Source organism: Ambystoma mexicanum, chromosome 8 (genome assembly GCF_040938575.1).
Source record: "Ambystoma mexicanum isolate Mex_15411 chromosome 8, UKY_AmexF1_1, whole genome shotgun sequence".
Classification (NCBI taxonomy): Eukaryota; Metazoa; Chordata; class Amphibia; order Caudata; family Ambystomatidae; genus Ambystoma; species Ambystoma mexicanum.
In genome coordinates, this window is record NC_090929.1 from 411,366,229 (window position 1) to 411,383,497 (window position 17,269).

General features: G+C 45.3%; 1 protein-coding gene across 1 annotated transcript in view; it reads right to left on the minus strand.

The window, feature by feature from the left end:
* Positions 1-17,269, minus strand: part of CLCN6 (chloride voltage-gated channel 6) — a 510,100-nt gene that overhangs the window by 475,337 nt on the left and 17,494 nt on the right. The window contains exons 2-3 of the mRNA XM_069609912.1: positions 11,431-11,490; positions 9,259-9,324 (exon numbers count right to left, since the gene is read on the minus strand). Of these exons, the coding sequence (XP_069466013.1) occupies positions 9,259-9,324; positions 11,431-11,490 (126 nt within the window). The remainder of the gene's footprint in view (positions 1-9,258; positions 9,325-11,430; positions 11,491-17,269) is intronic.

Below are 17,269 nucleotides of genomic sequence, written 5' to 3' on the forward strand. Positions count from 1 at the left end.
AACCAGTCTATGATGAAATGCAGTTCGACTTTGTGAAAGGCCTTATTGTTGCTGTGTTAGAGAAGCACAGATATGGAATTTTGGACGTTTCTGTGCAGAGCAGTGATCCATTGCCACCGAACATTGCGACTGTGCCATGCCCACCCGAAGCACAGCTGATTGTGAAGTACAAATCCCGGTTTAAATAATTGCAATACGATTGTCTTTTTGTAAATAAATTTTATTGTACAGTGTACCTGTAAACCTAACCCCTACCTTCACCATCATGGGTGGCGAACAAGCTGGGTGTCATCTTTGAATTCTCTCTATTCACCTCACATATGTGTATGTATATATTTTTCTCATGTCTCATCTCATGTAAATGTAAATGCTGCGCACTGTTAACGGAGGGGAGGCTTGCGCATTGCAAATAATAAAACAAACAAAAACAATAAATCTCACTTTTAACTCAACTCCTGTGGTACTTTATACTTTCCCTGACCTTCCGCAAAAAATTAAATGTCTCAATTTGGGCTGCAAAGCTCGCAGACAACGGGGACAAAATTGGGGCACTTAGAACGCGCCAGACGAGCGGGCCGTGGCATTTGGGAGAGAAGCCAGTTCGCATTTGCACATTGAGGCGCACTACATAGACGGATTCTAAACTTCAAGTTCTCACAGATGCCTATACTACGTGATGTTGCAAATAAAGAATGCGAAGGACAGCGCCCAGATGAGGCCCACAAGTCGCACTGGAAGTATAAGGGTCTATTGTTTTTTTACCTTGAGACAGGGACCATGCCGAAAGAACTACATTTGAAGGGAGTGCGCAATAACGTAAGAGACGATAAGGCAGAGAATTCAGAAACTAGACAGAGTTTCATTTTAGTTCAGTATACGAAAAATCGTCGTCAAGAGCACGGTCCGTTTTACAGACTGCATTACGAAGAGACACAATGGAAATTTCAAATATAATGGAAGTAAATCTTTACACGCTTTTATACCGGAATGAAGATTTAATGAATGGATGCATGAATAAATGAATGAAGAGCTAGGAAAAGCAAGTAAAACGTGTTCGTAGTGGGCACATGGGCATGCAGGTCCACTGGTCTCACCGATCTCGGTCCTTGGCCCAGCCACTTTTCCCTGCACTGCCTACCTGCACTACGGGACTGTCTCTGTATCCTTCAGCCCCTTCTCCCGGCATTTACCGTGCACTTGCCACCAGCTGGCCCTATTATTTAATTTGTATTCAACTAACCATGTACAGCCCTTCCCCATGCACGATCAGAAAGACACCTGGCCTAGTAGGAGCGTTGTCTGTCTGCCCTTGTTCCCCACCTGCCTCGTCACGCCTAGAAACACTTGAGTATAGGCGCGTTACAAATGCCATATCATATATCATATCATTCCTCACGCATGTAGACTAACTGTCGTTTATCATTGTGTGTTGGCCTCGATTTATCTCGTTACTTTTCGCATTGATTTTAGAGACGAACATATTCCATTGAACTATCCTTGCAAGCAAATAGTTTCTGATCGGCCGTAATAAATAAAATGAGTAACATTAATGAAGTTCGGCTAGCGAGACTAATTATCATTTTTTTGTTTTCATAACAGGTATTTGATCCCATTCTGCCACTGCCATCTGTTTGAGACACCGGCGGATGGATTCTTCAGCAGACACCTGCAGCTTTGTGTCAACAACTGGAGCACGATCACCATATTATGGGACGATCGCCAAGGGCCCACATGCCCTTACGCTGTACTAGTGGCTAGAAGCAACATATCAACCTTTAGGCTGGACTAGTGCCTAGTTGATGGAACAGCCTTGCGGTTCACCGTGCTTCCAAAGTGATTCTTTTTACGAAAATGAACACCCTGTGTACCATAAAGGAACAGCGCTTGACTCAAGATGAAACGGAACAGTTATTGCGGATACAGATAAAAGAAAATAAATGGCTTTCGGAGTTCATATGGCAATTGCTGAATATTCTCTAAACATTTAATGTCAAATAAATGTACTTTACCAAATGTACCGTGATGCTGTTTCATTTTAAAGTACAGTTTCATATTCCGAATTGTGGCGTGCTGTGTTGTGAGTTGATCTGTGTTGGTTTCCGGGTTCTGTGTGGAGTCGCGCAGAAGACGACTGGGCGCGTTTGCCTACTCAGCACAGTAACGTCACGGAGAGAGGCGGGGAATATGAATGTTTTGACAATGTCAGGCTCAGGGGCAGGGGAATTGATTTAGTGCCGCAAAAGCAGGTCAGCCAGGGCGATCGGGGAAAAGATAGGATTATCAGAAAATGGCGGCTCCCTGGTGCTTGTTTTCGCGTGGGTTTAATGGACGAAAACTCGGGTAAGGTCCATAGGAAAGTTTTCTAAAATCGAGCCACTTAGGCTTAAAAAAACATGGCCGACCCGTAGGGACAATAACATTTTTTACTAGACCATGCCTTTAATGCTCGCCTCCTTGTCTTTAATAGAATCAAGAGCTCCCTGCGCTATTAGCAGGAGGAATCTTCATTCTGGCGCCTTAGGAGTGTCACTACTGTGGGAGGCCCGCGTTAGTGTGCATGACAGATTCGAGATTTTCGGAGCGGCTCAGTAGGAATTAGTTATTTTAAACACTACGTCATCATCAGAGATAATGACCAGCGCAGAGGGCACACGAAGCAACGGTAAACAAGGAAGAAGCCTGTAGTGAGGCAATGCGGGCTCAACCAAGTGAGGTAAGCTATCGCCATCTAGTGGCACAAGTTAACGAAATACTTTTAGTGTCAGCAAACCTGTCACCTGCGGTGATAGCAGGGAAAAGAGGCACTTATTTATAACTTCAGTAAGTGTACATGCACATCACTACGGACCAGCGTAAACCCAAGATAACCTGTAGTGCAGAGAATCATTGCAGACCCACATAAGCTGCTTGCTGGCGGAGGCAGGCCAAATACTCCTGCAGTAGGGCAGTTTCGAGTCCATTTGTGGCCCAGGGCGAAACACTATGAATGCGCCCCCCACCCAATCCCACGTGCCACTCTCACTGCATCCTGCGCGCCACTCCCAAACTACACCGTTAAGGAACTCCTACCCAAAGTCAAACAGTCCATCACACAAGGAATGAATTGCCATTTGCAACAGTGGGCCACTTTCTCATTGGTGCCTAAGACAATGTTATGCCCCAGTCCCACTTAGAAGATAATGAGGACTGGGCACACCACGGGACCATAAATATGGCATAGGATGCAGTATATACAACCAACAACGAACACAAGATGCTGAAGGGGGTTTGGAGGCAACCTAAGCCAAAAGGGCAATGACAAGGAGACAGCTGAACCCAAAGGGAAGCAAGTGTATGCTTTGATACAGTAAAGTCTTGTTATAAGGATACGTGGACTCGGATTATTTATTCATGCAATGTTTGTCGGGTACCTGTATATTTATTTATTTATGCAATGTTTGTCGGATACAGGTATCCGACAAACATTCCATGAATAAATTAATAAACTGGGTCGTGGCTTAGAATATTTACTCAGCAACACTGGTCAAAACTATTATCAGCATAATGAAGTAACTCATCACCAGTGCCATGGAAGTGGTTTAAAGTGGAATGTATGTATAGTTTGGAAAAGAAGCAGCATGAAAGAAATAGTGCTTCTTTAAACTATTATTTTGGGCATTTCCTGGGCTTGCGGGGACACACGGTGGGCCCAAACGGGTCTCCGTTTGTACCGTGTCTGGGCCCACGGTGCGTCCCTGCAAGGCCAAGACCCTTCAGTTATCCCCCCATTCTTTGAGGAAGAAATGAATAAATACTTAAAGAAAGAGAAACAAGGGCATACAGTTAAATGTTTTAAAGTGCTTTTTATGCTGCAATAGTGGCACTTGTATGAACGTGAGTCGGAGAGTGTGAAGTGTTAACTTGCACACCTGCAGAGAGGCAAAGCTGCCTACAATGCACGCCCACTCCCAAAACCCCTATCCATCACAATGCCGGTACGAAACCATTCAGCGACTAATGGCCCATCATTAGCAGTTTCCTGGCGGCATTGTGATGGGAGGGGCTGGTCTTAGCTGCAGGGGGAACTGAAGTGTTCTTATTGTTGTGCTTATGCCCCCACCCCACCCCAAGTGTTGGGAAAGTGCTCAAGAAAACCTCGGACTGTCAGAAGAGGCAGTACCAGGAACTCTCCCCACAGCAATCGCGCCGCCCCACAAACTGGGGAATTTCATCCCCTCCAGCCTCGAGGGGCTCCAGGGACCATGGCAATTGTGCCCTCTGGGGCAATTGCACTCCGGGCAGCTGCTCATCTCGCCCGGGCCAAGAAAAGGGCCTGCCTGCAGGGACCCACCAGAGTGCAAGTATGCAGAGCTCCAGTGATGAGTATAATGAGCCCCATACCAGCAGAAGGTGGGCAGAGCCCAACAGGGGGCAAGCAGTAGAGAGAGTCTTGAGAGCAGGCTTGGGACCATTAACCCAAGGCAGGACCTTGATGGAGGACCCGATTACTTTCTCCGAAGGGATGCAAGCCCTGAGAAGAGAGGGCCCAGACAGAAGTCATGCGGGGCAAGGGCGAAGAAAGAAAGCCTGTAAGGCCCGCAGCAGCCAGAGCCCCACAGGCACACCACGAAGAAAGAGAAGTGGTGCTCAAAGAGTGAGGTCTTGGGAGAGGAAGGGCAGGTATTACAGCGATGAGTAGTCCAGTTCAGAAGAGCTGGACGACAGAGATTGGGACGAAACGTCAGAGGAAAGCTCTAAAGAGAGAGAGCCATCATCCCAGAGCCCTTCAACAAAACAGAAGACTGCTAAGGAAAAGATAAAGGGAGGAAGAAGAGCTGTGTGAGGTGTTCAATCCGGACTCTCTCCTCCATCCCAGGTAGGCGGAGTGGAAGCCCCCCGTTAAGATTGCCAAAATGTATTAAGAAAAGAATTTGAAATACTTCATTGAAGGAGGACAGGAACAAACTCTGGGTGGAATGCCCCATGCCCCACATGCCAGACGGGGTGGCAGAGACACTAGACAGATGAGAACATGCTATCCTTCATGTGATGGTATGGCAGAGAAATGAAGAAGGGAATAGAGCGATCCTGGCGGTCATGCCATGATAAGCTCTTGGATATTCTAGGCCCTTTAACTAAAATCTGGCAGATGGCAGAATAGGGAAAACAGCCAGACCAGAAAGTAGACCCAGACATTTTGTCTGGTTGGGCAGAGGGCAATATGCTTACTCGGCAATGCCAACAGTGCATTGACAATGGAGAGGCGGAGGTCTATCCTAGTTAAGATAGACCCCAAAATGGGAGAGCTAGCTACCTCAGAGTCAGCGTCAGATGCAAAAGGCAAGCTCTTCAGGATGCCTTCATTAAATAGATGGCTACATTCGCCAATACATACTCGGCAACTGACAAGTCTCAGGCCTCGTTGAAAAGAGTATCTGGTCATAAGGTTTTCGAAAAGGCTGGCAGAGGCCGGGCCACTGGGCCAGCCGCTACTTCACATATAGGCCCAACTACAATAACAAAAATAAACAGCTGCAAAGCGCCGGAGGAGTGCAGACCGAACCCCTCTTTCAGTCGAGATGAAGAGTATGGAGAGCCAGCAACAGAGGCCAGCAAACAAATACAGGTGAGACTGGGACCAAGCGTGCCGGTATGGCAAGCAGAGGTAGGGGCGGGGGGGGGGGGTTGCACTGTTCTTAGATAAGTGTTAAGAGTTATCAGGAGATGCATAGGTCAGACAAACAGTATGGCGTTTCCAGCGAGAATTCTGTCAGAGCCCAGTTCAAACAGAATGGTCAAGACCTAAAGTATTCAGCGAAGAAGACAAAGTAAGGTCGGACAAAGAGATCTTAGATCTAGAGTGAAAAAAAAAAAAGGCCATCACACAGGTATCAAGCTCCTCGGTCAGTTTTAGAAGCAATATGTTCCTGGTAAAAGGCAGACAGAAAACCAGACCAGTGATAAACTTACGAAACTTTAACACATTAATTATTTACATACATTTCAAGATGGAGGGAATCCATCTGTTAAGAGACGCGTTACAACAGGAGATTGGCGAGTGAGGATAGACCTCAAAGATGCTTATTTAACGATTCCAGCCACAAGAGAACAACGACGGTTCCTTCAATTCTTTGGAAGGAGGCAGAAGTGAAAGCTCACATGTTTCCCATTCGGACTGACATCAGCGCCTTGCTGTTTTACGAAACTGGTGAGAGCAGTTGTCAGTCATCTGAGAGAGCAGCGCATCAGGCTGATAGTATATCTAGACGACTTCTGTCTGATGGGACAGGACAAGGTAATTTTAGAGCATCAGGTGAAAGTAACAACCAATCTGCTACAGAGCTTGGGATTCCTAATAAATTGTCAAAAGTCGGAATTGGTGCCTGCTCAGTCGCTAGATTTCCTAGGTTTCATGATAGACACGAGGGCGGCTACACTCAGTTTGCCGATAGCAAAGGTGAATCTGATCAAGAAAAAGAAGAGGACAATACTGGCGAGGGACGTCATCTCATTGAGGGAGCTAGCCGGGTTGGTAGGGAGACTGGCCTCATCACGTCACGCGATCTCTCCAGGGCCTCTGCATTACAGGGCTCTGCAACGTCGAAAAGTCAAACACCTACGGAGAGGCTTATCTTACGAACAGAGAATACCGATCTCCACGGACATGACAGAACTGTGGTGGTGGTGATTCAGACATATGAAGGCCTGGAACGGGAGAGCAATATTTGGCTCATCCCCAGACCTCCTAATAGAATTGGATGCCAGCCGATGGGGCTGAGAAGCCTGTTGCGGGGACAAGACAAACAGAGGCAGGTGGTCAGAAAAAGGGCTAGCGCTCCATATTAACTGTCTAGAGCTAATGGCTGGGTCCTTCGCTGTGAAATGCTGGGCCCAAGACAGAGCAGATTGTTGCATGTTATTGAAAAATGACGTCTCTGCGGTAGGATAGGTAGGGCGGGACAAAGTCCAGGATGTTAGCGGAACTAGCAATAGAATTTTGGCACATGTGCCTTCAGGACAAGTTCAGCGTTATGGCAGAGTATCTCCCAGGGCTGCAAAATCATTTGGCAGATTAGAACTGGAGACATTTGAGGGACGCCAACGGTTGGCAACTGGACAGGACAGTCTTTCAGGCCGTAATGAAGCTGAGGGGTTAATGCAGGACGGACTTGGTTGCATCCAGGCTGAACAGTTAACTATCTCACTTTTTCAGCTGGAAGCCCGATCCAGCAGCGGAAGCGACAGATGCTTAGAAATGGGGCCCAGAGAGGTAATACACCTTTCCATCGGTCGCTATGATTCCGAGAACGTTACTGGAGTAGTCAGGTATGGTTTCCAGACCTTCTAGAGATGTAATTCGACAGACCTCTGATACTCCTGCAATTCAGAACTATAATGCGGGGCCCAGCAGGCGAGATTCACCCCCGATAGAGGAAGGCAACCTGAGACTGGTAGAATGGGTGATTTCCAAGGAGCCTGGCAGAGGCCAGGACTCAGGAGACGCTGAGAAGTTCATCGAAGAAGCATGGTCGCCAGGTACCAGGAAGGCTTACAGGTCAGCTTGGTCAAGATGGAGCAAATATAATTTAGGTAGTGAATTTTCCGGATGCAAGTAAAGAAAAATAGAGTACCAAAAGATCGAATTATCAAATGGTGAACACTCCACTCCCCTTGTTCATTATTTTAGGATTCAGTCTTTTCAACCAGACCGAATGCACACTAATTGTGCATTCAGACTTTTTTTGGGGTCTTTTCGTGCAAACCCGAATTTTCCAGGAGCTTTGGCAGCCCAGGGTAAAGCGTACAGGACAGTGAATACCTATAGATCCGAAATATCAGCAGGACACCTCAAGATAGAAGGCATGCTAGTAGGGGAGCACCCATTAGTGTGCAGACTCCTTAGAGGAGTAAGGCTTATGCGACCCCCAATGCCCAAGTATTCTTAGTCGTGGGACGTAGATGGCTTGTTGAATCTACTGGCCAGACAATGAACAGCTTTCGAGGAAAGCGTTATCGGCAAAGCTCACTACACTGCTTATATCCTGTAAAAGGCTTTCGGACGTTAGAGCACTAGAAGTGTACCGGAAATCCTTTACTCCCTCGGGGGTAACATTTTATGTTAATAAGACAGGTCTTAGATCGGTTTCATATTCAGCATTTCCAGATCAACCCACGTTATGCCCAGTGCGTTGTCTGAAAACCTATGAAACAATGACCGTTCGGTGTGACAACTGTTGATCGCATTGCGGAGACCATTTGCAGCAGTATCTGCGGTTACCCCAGCTAAGTGGGTAAGATGGAATAATGCTCCAGTTGGGCATCGGCATCAGAGTCTTTGGGTCACATTCAGTTAGAGGAGCTATGGGCTCAAAGGCATAGTGTAGAAGCACGGTGTAAGAAATCTTGAAAGCAGCTGACTGGTCGAAGGAGTCAACTTTTAAAGACTTCTTCTTTCGACCAATAGATCAAATGTCTGCGTTGGTGGCGAGTGAGCTTTTAACAAGCATAATCCGAGCCTGCGGTCTTGAAATAGAATACTGATTTTCCATACTACTTTTATAGAAAGTCAAGATTCTACTAAAGACACAGATACAAAGGATTATCCCACCCTGTCAATCGCTACATGAAATATGATGATCCGATGATGTAATGTTATATTAAATAATGTTTATTGTGAAAAATTTTGTACAGGCGATTGCCCACCCCATCATGGCAAGCCTCAGCTTTATTTTTATTTTTCGACAGGAACAGAAGCGAATGCAGCGGGATCCTGAGGAAAACAGGAAAAAGTGTTGGTTAAGTTTCAACATCTACCGGTTGGGGCGTAAGAGTTCAAGTTTGAGACAGACAGAGAAAGAGGAAGGGCAGGGAGAGGAAGTCAGGTTTATGGACTTGAGGGAAGGTGATTGGAGGAAGATATCACATGATAAGAAATTACAACCTATCATAAATGGACTACAAAAAAAGACTTTCACCGAAAAAATCGTTATTGTAATGCTTTATGTTTATTGATGTTGGTTTTAATGGTGCTCGAGTGAAGCAAAGTAAGAAGCGAGCATATTCCTTCACCTCCATGTCTTTAATAGAAACTTGACTTTCTATAACGTTAGAATGGAATAATCAGTATTTTCTGGACCAAGGGAAGCATATCCTCTACTGCTATCCTCATGTCATAGTGCTATTTGTCAACCTGCAGAACACCAGATAGACAGTTGGAACAATGTCAAGGTTTTGTTTGAACAATGATATGCCTTGACAAGTGTAAAGAAAATCTCCTACCTTCCGGTCCAGACTCTCCAAAATCTCCAGGTACGGATCATTGATACATCGGTCATAGTCCAAACTCTGGCAGAAAAAAAAGCAAAAAGAGAAAAAAATCACCCCAAAAATGAGCAACAGAATTGAGGGATGGTGGAGGGAGAGAGAGCAGATAGAAGCAGTGAGGGGACTACATAGCCATACTTATGAAACAAAGACTGAAAACACTGAGCAGAATTCAAAGAGTGAAGGAAATACAGCACCAGAGACTTTTGCTATCAAGTGAGTTGTCCTGCCAGGTGCTTTGGGTTCAGATCCCCCAAAATTAATAACATGAGACTGAAGTATCTCAGCTTGTATCCCCAAATAGCGCTTTGGGGGGGTGACCCCATACACAAATGACAAACCCATGCAACATTCAAACTTTAGATGCAGCCACCAGTACTGGTCGCTGCATTGAAACTCTCCGAAGATCTTTTACAGGGATTTTTATGTTTTTGTCCTGTCTTATCTTTCTAGTACTTTGTGTATATATAACGGCCTGATGCTTGAGAGCTTCAGCGCTTTAAAAAACAAATAAATAAATCCATGTGTGCAGGTTGCATAGGACTTCCAGACATTCCTCCCCTAGATACACCAAACCTTTGCCCCTTTAGATTTTTCCTGGCCTCCACTTTAGTGTAACATGCACTTTTATTTTGGAGACATATATACATGTAAAAGAACACTACAGTGGGGAAAGCCACACACAAAAAAAAGAAAGCCTTTTGGTTTGCTCCAAAAACACATGCAAGTAAGGTGAATGAGTTTACAAGAGGGACTAGGGAGATTTAGCGCCAACGATCAAAATAAATAAAAAAAATAAAATAAAATACAAATATGTTAGCACACAAGAGCACACATTTTGTTTTAAGATGTAAAGAAGTAGCAATGAATAGAAACGTATCTCCTAAAGGAAATCTGATTGATTCTTTAACATCACTGGATACCATTCTGAATTTCCCGATCATGTAATCTAATCAATAGTTTTCTGGGTTGTGCGGCACAAAGAAGGTGGCAAAGGCACTCATCTCTCCTGTTCTGTTCTAAATCTCTAGATATGAAAATTGCTAATGGAGGAATAACTGATCACGAGAATATAAAACTGTGAAAACAAAACATTGTGAAGAGCACTCTAAGTGAGCTAAAGGAACAGAAACATGTTGGTGTATTTAAACGGCAGAGAATATGCATACCTCATGGAATTACACAAAGTATATGTGCATCTCAAAGGAATAGTCAAGGAAACAGAGGACTGCAATTTTGCAACAGCCTTTTAGCACAGATCAAAACATGTTTTATTTTTGGTAGAATAAATTATACAGAACACACAGATTTTGTTTGATATTTTGGTAAAGCACCGAATGAGCCGTGTTCACAGAATTCATTAGGCAAAAGCGTGTTGTATGAAAATAGAGTTTAACAATTATTTCAAAAAGATAGGTTTGTGGTCCCTAGCACCATAGTATTAGAAGCTACAAATGAAATTGAATGTGGGGCGAATTTTATGCTGTTTAAATTGGATTGTTACACCACCTGGAAAGCAACATTACTCACATTACTGTAGACCCGTTTTAAACCGTTGACAGTAATGTACCTCACTTCGCTGTACATTAACTTGATGCAGACCTTTCCAAATCTCAACACTATTTTAAACTTGCATAATGTCCTATTTTTAAAAGATACAAAGAGTTTGGTCAAAAGTATGTTTGCTTCAGCCAAAATGGCCTGTTGGCCATTATTGGTTTGCAAGACCCTCCTCCCACTAGTTCCACTCGTGTCCCCAACGTTGATTTTTACTTGCACCAGAGACTTACAAGCCAACCAAATACTGATCTTACAGAGAATAAACACATCGAGCCCAATAGCATTTAATCTGGTGGACAGCACACATGTTTTCTAAACAAAATGAAAGCAAGTAATTTAGCACCAGGGCAATTCATAAAGCTCTTTGTGGAGAGGTTGCCAAATATCTGTAAGAAAGCTCCTCATCAAGGGACATTTTGATTCCTAAATTTGTCACATAAACACCAAACTTAATTTAGTTCAAAATGTCAAATTCATCGCAAACACAATTACAAATCTATCCATGCATGCATTGTGAAGAGAATACCATCATGCTCTTAATTAGACACCTGCATTTCAATCGCTCACCTCATAATCCTTTCGTGGCAGAATCTCCTCATCCTCTTCTCTTGTTTCCCCAAGTATTGTCTGAAAACAAATAAAACCAATTAATTTAATTTATTATTTTTTACATTTGTAGACCGCCTTAGCCCTGGGGCATTTTTTTTATGGAATTTATTTTTTTAGTCTAAAATCTAAACTAATATAAATCTGGTCTTCAGCATGCAAAGAACATTATGAGTAATGGTACCATTTACTTGAATACAGCTATCATTACACACAATATTCATTGAATGCTGAAGACCAGATTTAGCATATAGTGTAATGGCCACAACATAAAGTATTGCATTTCTCTACACTATTGGGCATTGGATCGTGCATGTTCTGTTAAACCATGACATTAGTTTTAAAGGAATGGTTCGCCCAAATATTTTTATTGGCCAAAAAGATGGGCAATAATTAAAAAAATATACTGGCACCTTCTTTTTTTTAAGCCCCTGTTATAAAGGCGTGTTATAAATGCCATATCATATCATATCACTGCTTCCCCCTCTGACCCACTGTTTTCCCTCTGATCTCGCTTCGCTTTCTTGCCTACCACGCCACAGCTCACCCATCACTCCCCTCTCACTCCTTTCTCTCACATATTGTGACCATTTTTTAATTTTTGAAGAAAACACATTTCTATCCCATTTGGGGATCAGAAATGCAAGTGAGACAGCAGCTGTCACACTTTAAAATCGTTTTTTTAAAGTATTGCATGAGTCGGTAGGGTCAGTAAAGACGCTGTAAGGCAGTGGCACCCCTCATGCACGTATTTAAAGTGGGTGCGTAGAGTGGCCTACAATTTCTGCACATTTAAAAGCGCATCATGCTTTTCAATTTGGGATGCGCTTTTAAATGCGCAGAAACGCCACCTGATTTGCACAAAGGGGTGAAAAAGGACATCTGAATGGGCGCATATAAGAAGCATCAATTCAGATGTACTTTGTGGTTCGGACTGCTTTTTTTTCCTTTTGCTCAAGTGATGAAATGTGCTTGCGCATTTCATTTCTTGAGTCCAAAAAATAAGAGTTGAGCCCCTTGGGCCCTTGAGTTTTAAATTTAAATTTTGTTTCTCCAAAAACGGACATTTTTGGGGTGTTTTTGCAAAAATGGGCGTTTTTGCGCTTTTTTGCAAAAACTGCTGTTTTTCACTGCATTTTGCGGGATCGCAAAATCGCTATAAACTGGAGGGTCTGACTAAAACAAGCGCACCTCAATACAGGAGAAGACATATGTAAAAGTGCCCCAAAGATACCTCAGCCAGAACATGACACGAACAATAAAATACTGAATTGGTCCATGACTAAAGGATTGATACCGATCTACATCACACAGGAATAGACACCAGCACTGCAATACAAAAAGGCTACTCACACTGTGGGATTAAAACAAACACCTCAACCAGGACAAACCACTTGTACTAAAATATTGAAATGCATCCTTCAGTGCAAGAATGACGTGAGCACACCTCACACAGGACACTGCCACTGCAATATGGAAAAGTAATCCTCAGTAGGACTGACAAGTGCAACGTATAGATAACTACTGAAAGGTGACCAGTGCAACAATACAAAAACAAGTACCATCAAATGCTACTGCTGCAAAAAACAATAGTGATGACGGCTGTGGGTATGGTGTGAAAAAAAGCACCTCACTGAGGACAGGGCACCATCACTAAAATACTGTACTATGTCTGTCATTGCAAGAGTGAGACAAGTGTGCCTGATGCAGGAAACACATTTGTATTAGCCCTACAGTGAAAGTACCCTTTTATATCGAAATGGTAGTGACTTGTCTAATGCTAGATGCTTGACAGTCCAATGGTGAGTGTGCGGATACTGAAAAAGTACCGTCATTGCAGGTTCAAAACAAGTGAGCCTAAATAAGGAAACATCCACCCTGACACCAACAAAGAGACTTGTACACATGTTGCTTCTTCTTTCCTTCTATTGCCTCACGTGGTGGCCCTTGTTCTAGAAAGACTTGTTAATTAGCTGTGCAGTTTAGGGGGCTCCATGTGTTAAAATTGCAGCAGAAATTGCTGTGGTTACAAAATATTACGGCAAAAATGCTGTGGTTTTGCCGTCGCAATCCATATAAAGGAGGCGGGGGAGACACCCGCAAACCCTGGACCCATTATATCATTTAAGAGGAGTGGGGGACACCCCTGCAACCTCCGCTCCCCTTAAATGGTATAACGGGGTTCACCTTTACCGGGTCAAACAACTGCATTTTTGCAGCGATTTTTTGCATAGGCGACATTTTTGCCACAATTTTATCACTGCATACCGTTTAGGAATGGGAGGTAAGAGTGGTAAAGAGGGTTCATTTTCAAAAGTCTGCTCTAAAATGCAGCATTTTAACCCATTATTTCAAAATAAATCACGGGGGAGAAGCCCTCCTCCCACGAACCTCCTTCGGTGCATCGGGCTCCCTCACTACACTCAGTTGCTATGTCAATCTGAGGGAAATATTTATGCCCCTCCACTTGAAAATTGTACCACCCGCCCCTCGACCTAGGACTGTGCAGGGAGCTGGGTGGGGGATGCCCAGGGAAAGTGGTGGAGCAGGATGGGGGGAGCCATGGGCTAGTGGTGGGAGTAGGATGGGGAGAGCCCAGGGACTGGGCAGAGAAAGTCCAGCGACTGTGATGGGAGCAGGTGCAAGGGCCCAGGGACTATACTGGGAGCAGGGTGCGGCGACGGCATGCAGTAGTTCATATCCATTTTGACTTACTGTCCATTTGGCATTTCTGGGGGGGTCTCGGCCTGCCTACATTTTGCTGAGGTGGGCCCATGCCCAAAAGGTTTGAAGACCACTGGTTTAGACTTACGCTCATCTTGCAGTGTCAATTAGGCAAAGAGCCAAGTCTTTAGGGCCTTTCGGAAAGGCCAGTAGGATTCGATTGCTCTCAGTGTAGGAGGGAGTGTGTTCCAATGATGTGCTGCAACTGCAGGGAAGCTGGACCCTCCTCCTTTCACTAGTTTGACCAAGGGAGGGACAATGAGGTGGGCGTGGATCGGTCTTAATGGTCTAGGTGAGGTGGGTCTCATAATTCTTTGGGACAGGTATTTTGGGACAGTGTTAGTAAGGCATTTATGGGTGATGGAGAGGGTTTTGAAGAGAATTCTTTCCCAGATGGGTAGCCAGTGAGTTTCCTTTCTAGCGGCAGTGATGTGAGCATTTCTGGGAATGTTGAGCGCTGAGTGCAGGGCATTGTTTTGAATCACTTGTAGTCTCTTGATGTTTTGTTTCGAGGTTCCAGAGAACAAGGCGTTGCAGTAATCAAGCCTCGCACCAGTGATTGCTCTGGCGATGGTGAGGCACCTGAGCGGTGTGAGGAAACGTCTGGAAGCGTTAATGAGCTTGGCTTTGTAAGCCGCAGAGGAGGCAAGAGCGTTCACTTGTCTGGTGAGCTTGAGGGAGGCATCCAGATAGACACAGTTTTGACTGAAGTAGAGATGGCAATGCAGATGCTATCAATGGTGAAGGCCGAGTATTGGGGATCTAGTTTTTTTCAGCATGGTCGGAGATCCCACCAGAAGGATCTCCATTATGTCGCTGTTGAGGCAGAGATGATTCATGGACATCCAGGCTTGAATAGTAGCATAAATATTGTTGATTGTGCGGGAATCTGTGACATAGGTGTCGGTGAGTCGGAGGAGGATTTGGGTGTCATTGGTATTGTTGGAATAGGCTATGCCGATGGAATCAAGGATGTCAAAGAGGAGTTTGGTGAAAATGTTGTAGAGGGGTGGAGACACAGGAGCCTTGCGGGACACCACAAGGGGCGGGTATGGGAGGGGTGCTGGCAATGTCTGAGAAGACTCATGCTTCTTCCTTCCAAGAAGGATATCCAGGTTGTGGCCTCTTGTGAGAAGTGAGCAGCTGACTTGAGGTGGTGGCAGAGAGTGTTGTGGTCCACCAGGTCAAACGCAGCAGACAAATCCAGGAGGAATAATAGGGCTAGCTTGTTTTCATCTCTGAAGGCATCCAGCTGTTTTTTTAGGTCCAGCAGTGCCAGTTCAGTTCTGTGACCTGGTCTGAAACCTGATTGGCGCATTCCTAGGATGTGATTGGATTCCAGGAAGGCTTGGATTTGTTTATAGGCTGCCCTGTCGAGGATCTTGAAAAGGAAGGGGACCGTGGTGATGGGGCGGTAGTTGTTGGGATCTGAGGGGTCTAGCAGGGGCTTTTTTAGTAGGGGAGAATCCATGATTCTTTCATGTTGTTTGGGACTTTACCTGAGGAGAAGGAAGAGTTTATGAATTTTGTGATGAATGGGACGAGGGTTTCTGAACAGTCTTTGATGATGTTTGGGGGGCATATGTCACCTCTGCATTTAGAGGCTTTCAGTTTGAGTATTTTGTCTGTTTCTTCTTCTGACACTTCCCTAAAGTGCAAAGGGCACGAGGGTGGGATATTGGCAGCAGGAGCAGGACAGGGGTGTGGGGGAGGGGGGAGAGAGTGATGAGAGTTTGTTTGGACTTTATTTTCTGTTGGAGGGTTGTGATTTTGGCTTGCATAGCTTTTCGGATGCTGTTGCACCAGGACTCATCTTTGGTGATGGAAGGGGGGGGGCAGGAGGTGGAAGGTGTTTCCAAATCTCTGAGGATTCTAAAGACTTCTTGCGAGTTCGAGCAGGCATTGGAGATTCTCGTGTTGTAGCCTGTCGCCTTAGCAGTGCAATAGTATTGAAATCGGTTTTCAGAGCATCAGATGGGTTCTTTCTCCGGGTGGTTTCTGCCTGTCTTTTTTTTGCGCAAGGTGTGTAGGTCCAGGGTGAACCAGGGGTTGAGGTGACCCACAGGTTTGACTTTCCTAGGCAGTAAGGGGGAATCCATGTTAACGGCATGGGTTAGGGAGTAGATGTGAGCTAGGGTGTCTGGTCTGGTGTATAGAAGTTTTCCGGCAGGAGTGGTGTGAGGAGAGGAGAGATGGATTCTTTAGTTAGTCTGCGGCCGCAATGTGAGAGGGTGAGAGGCAGGGCAGGAGGAGCAGGCGGTAGTAGTTTCATTGGCTGGAGGGGGGGAAGGGCACATGATGCAGGGGCAGGGTAGTATGGCAGCGATTGTGATTCGACTATTCAGGTCTGCTATCCAGTCCAGGGTTCTGCCTTTCGCGTGTGTTGGTGTGGAGACCCTATGTGTGAAGCCGAGATTGGAGACAGAGTTTTCTACTGCCGTAGCAGAGGTGTCAGTGGGGTCATAAAGACCTAGATTCAGGTCGCCCAGAATTATAATCCTGGAAGTGGGTTTGATGTTGTTCCCTGGCATTAGCGGTATGTCTTCCTCGATGGAGACGGAAAGGCCAGGGGGCCGGTATATTACGTGGATGGACACTGTGTCCCTCAGTGAGATGGCTAGTTTGACCGTGAGGAGTTTGAAGTTTACTTTCTTGGGGCTCACGGATGGTCTGATGTTTAAAGAGTCTCTGTATATAAGCGCAATGCCTCCACCTCTGGAGTTTTCTCTGTCCTGTCTATGCAAGGCGTAGCCATTGGGGAATGCGATGGAGAGAGCGGGGCCTGAGGCTTTGTGGAGCCATGTTTCTGTTATGGCTAGCTGGTCTAAGTCTTGGGTGTTGATGAAGACGTCTATGTCCAGGGCGTGGGCGGGAAGTGATCTGGCATTGATGAGGGCCCCCTTAAGCGGTGGGTGGTTCAGTGTGGTGAAAGGGGTACACAGTGAGGCAGCGGGCTTGGTCTGAGGGATGGATGAAGAGTTGGGAGATGTGGGGCGGGAGGCGAGCTGGGTGGGCGCCATGGTGAAGTCTTTAGAGATAGTGTCAATTGGAGGGTCACAGTTGGTGGTTCTAGTGG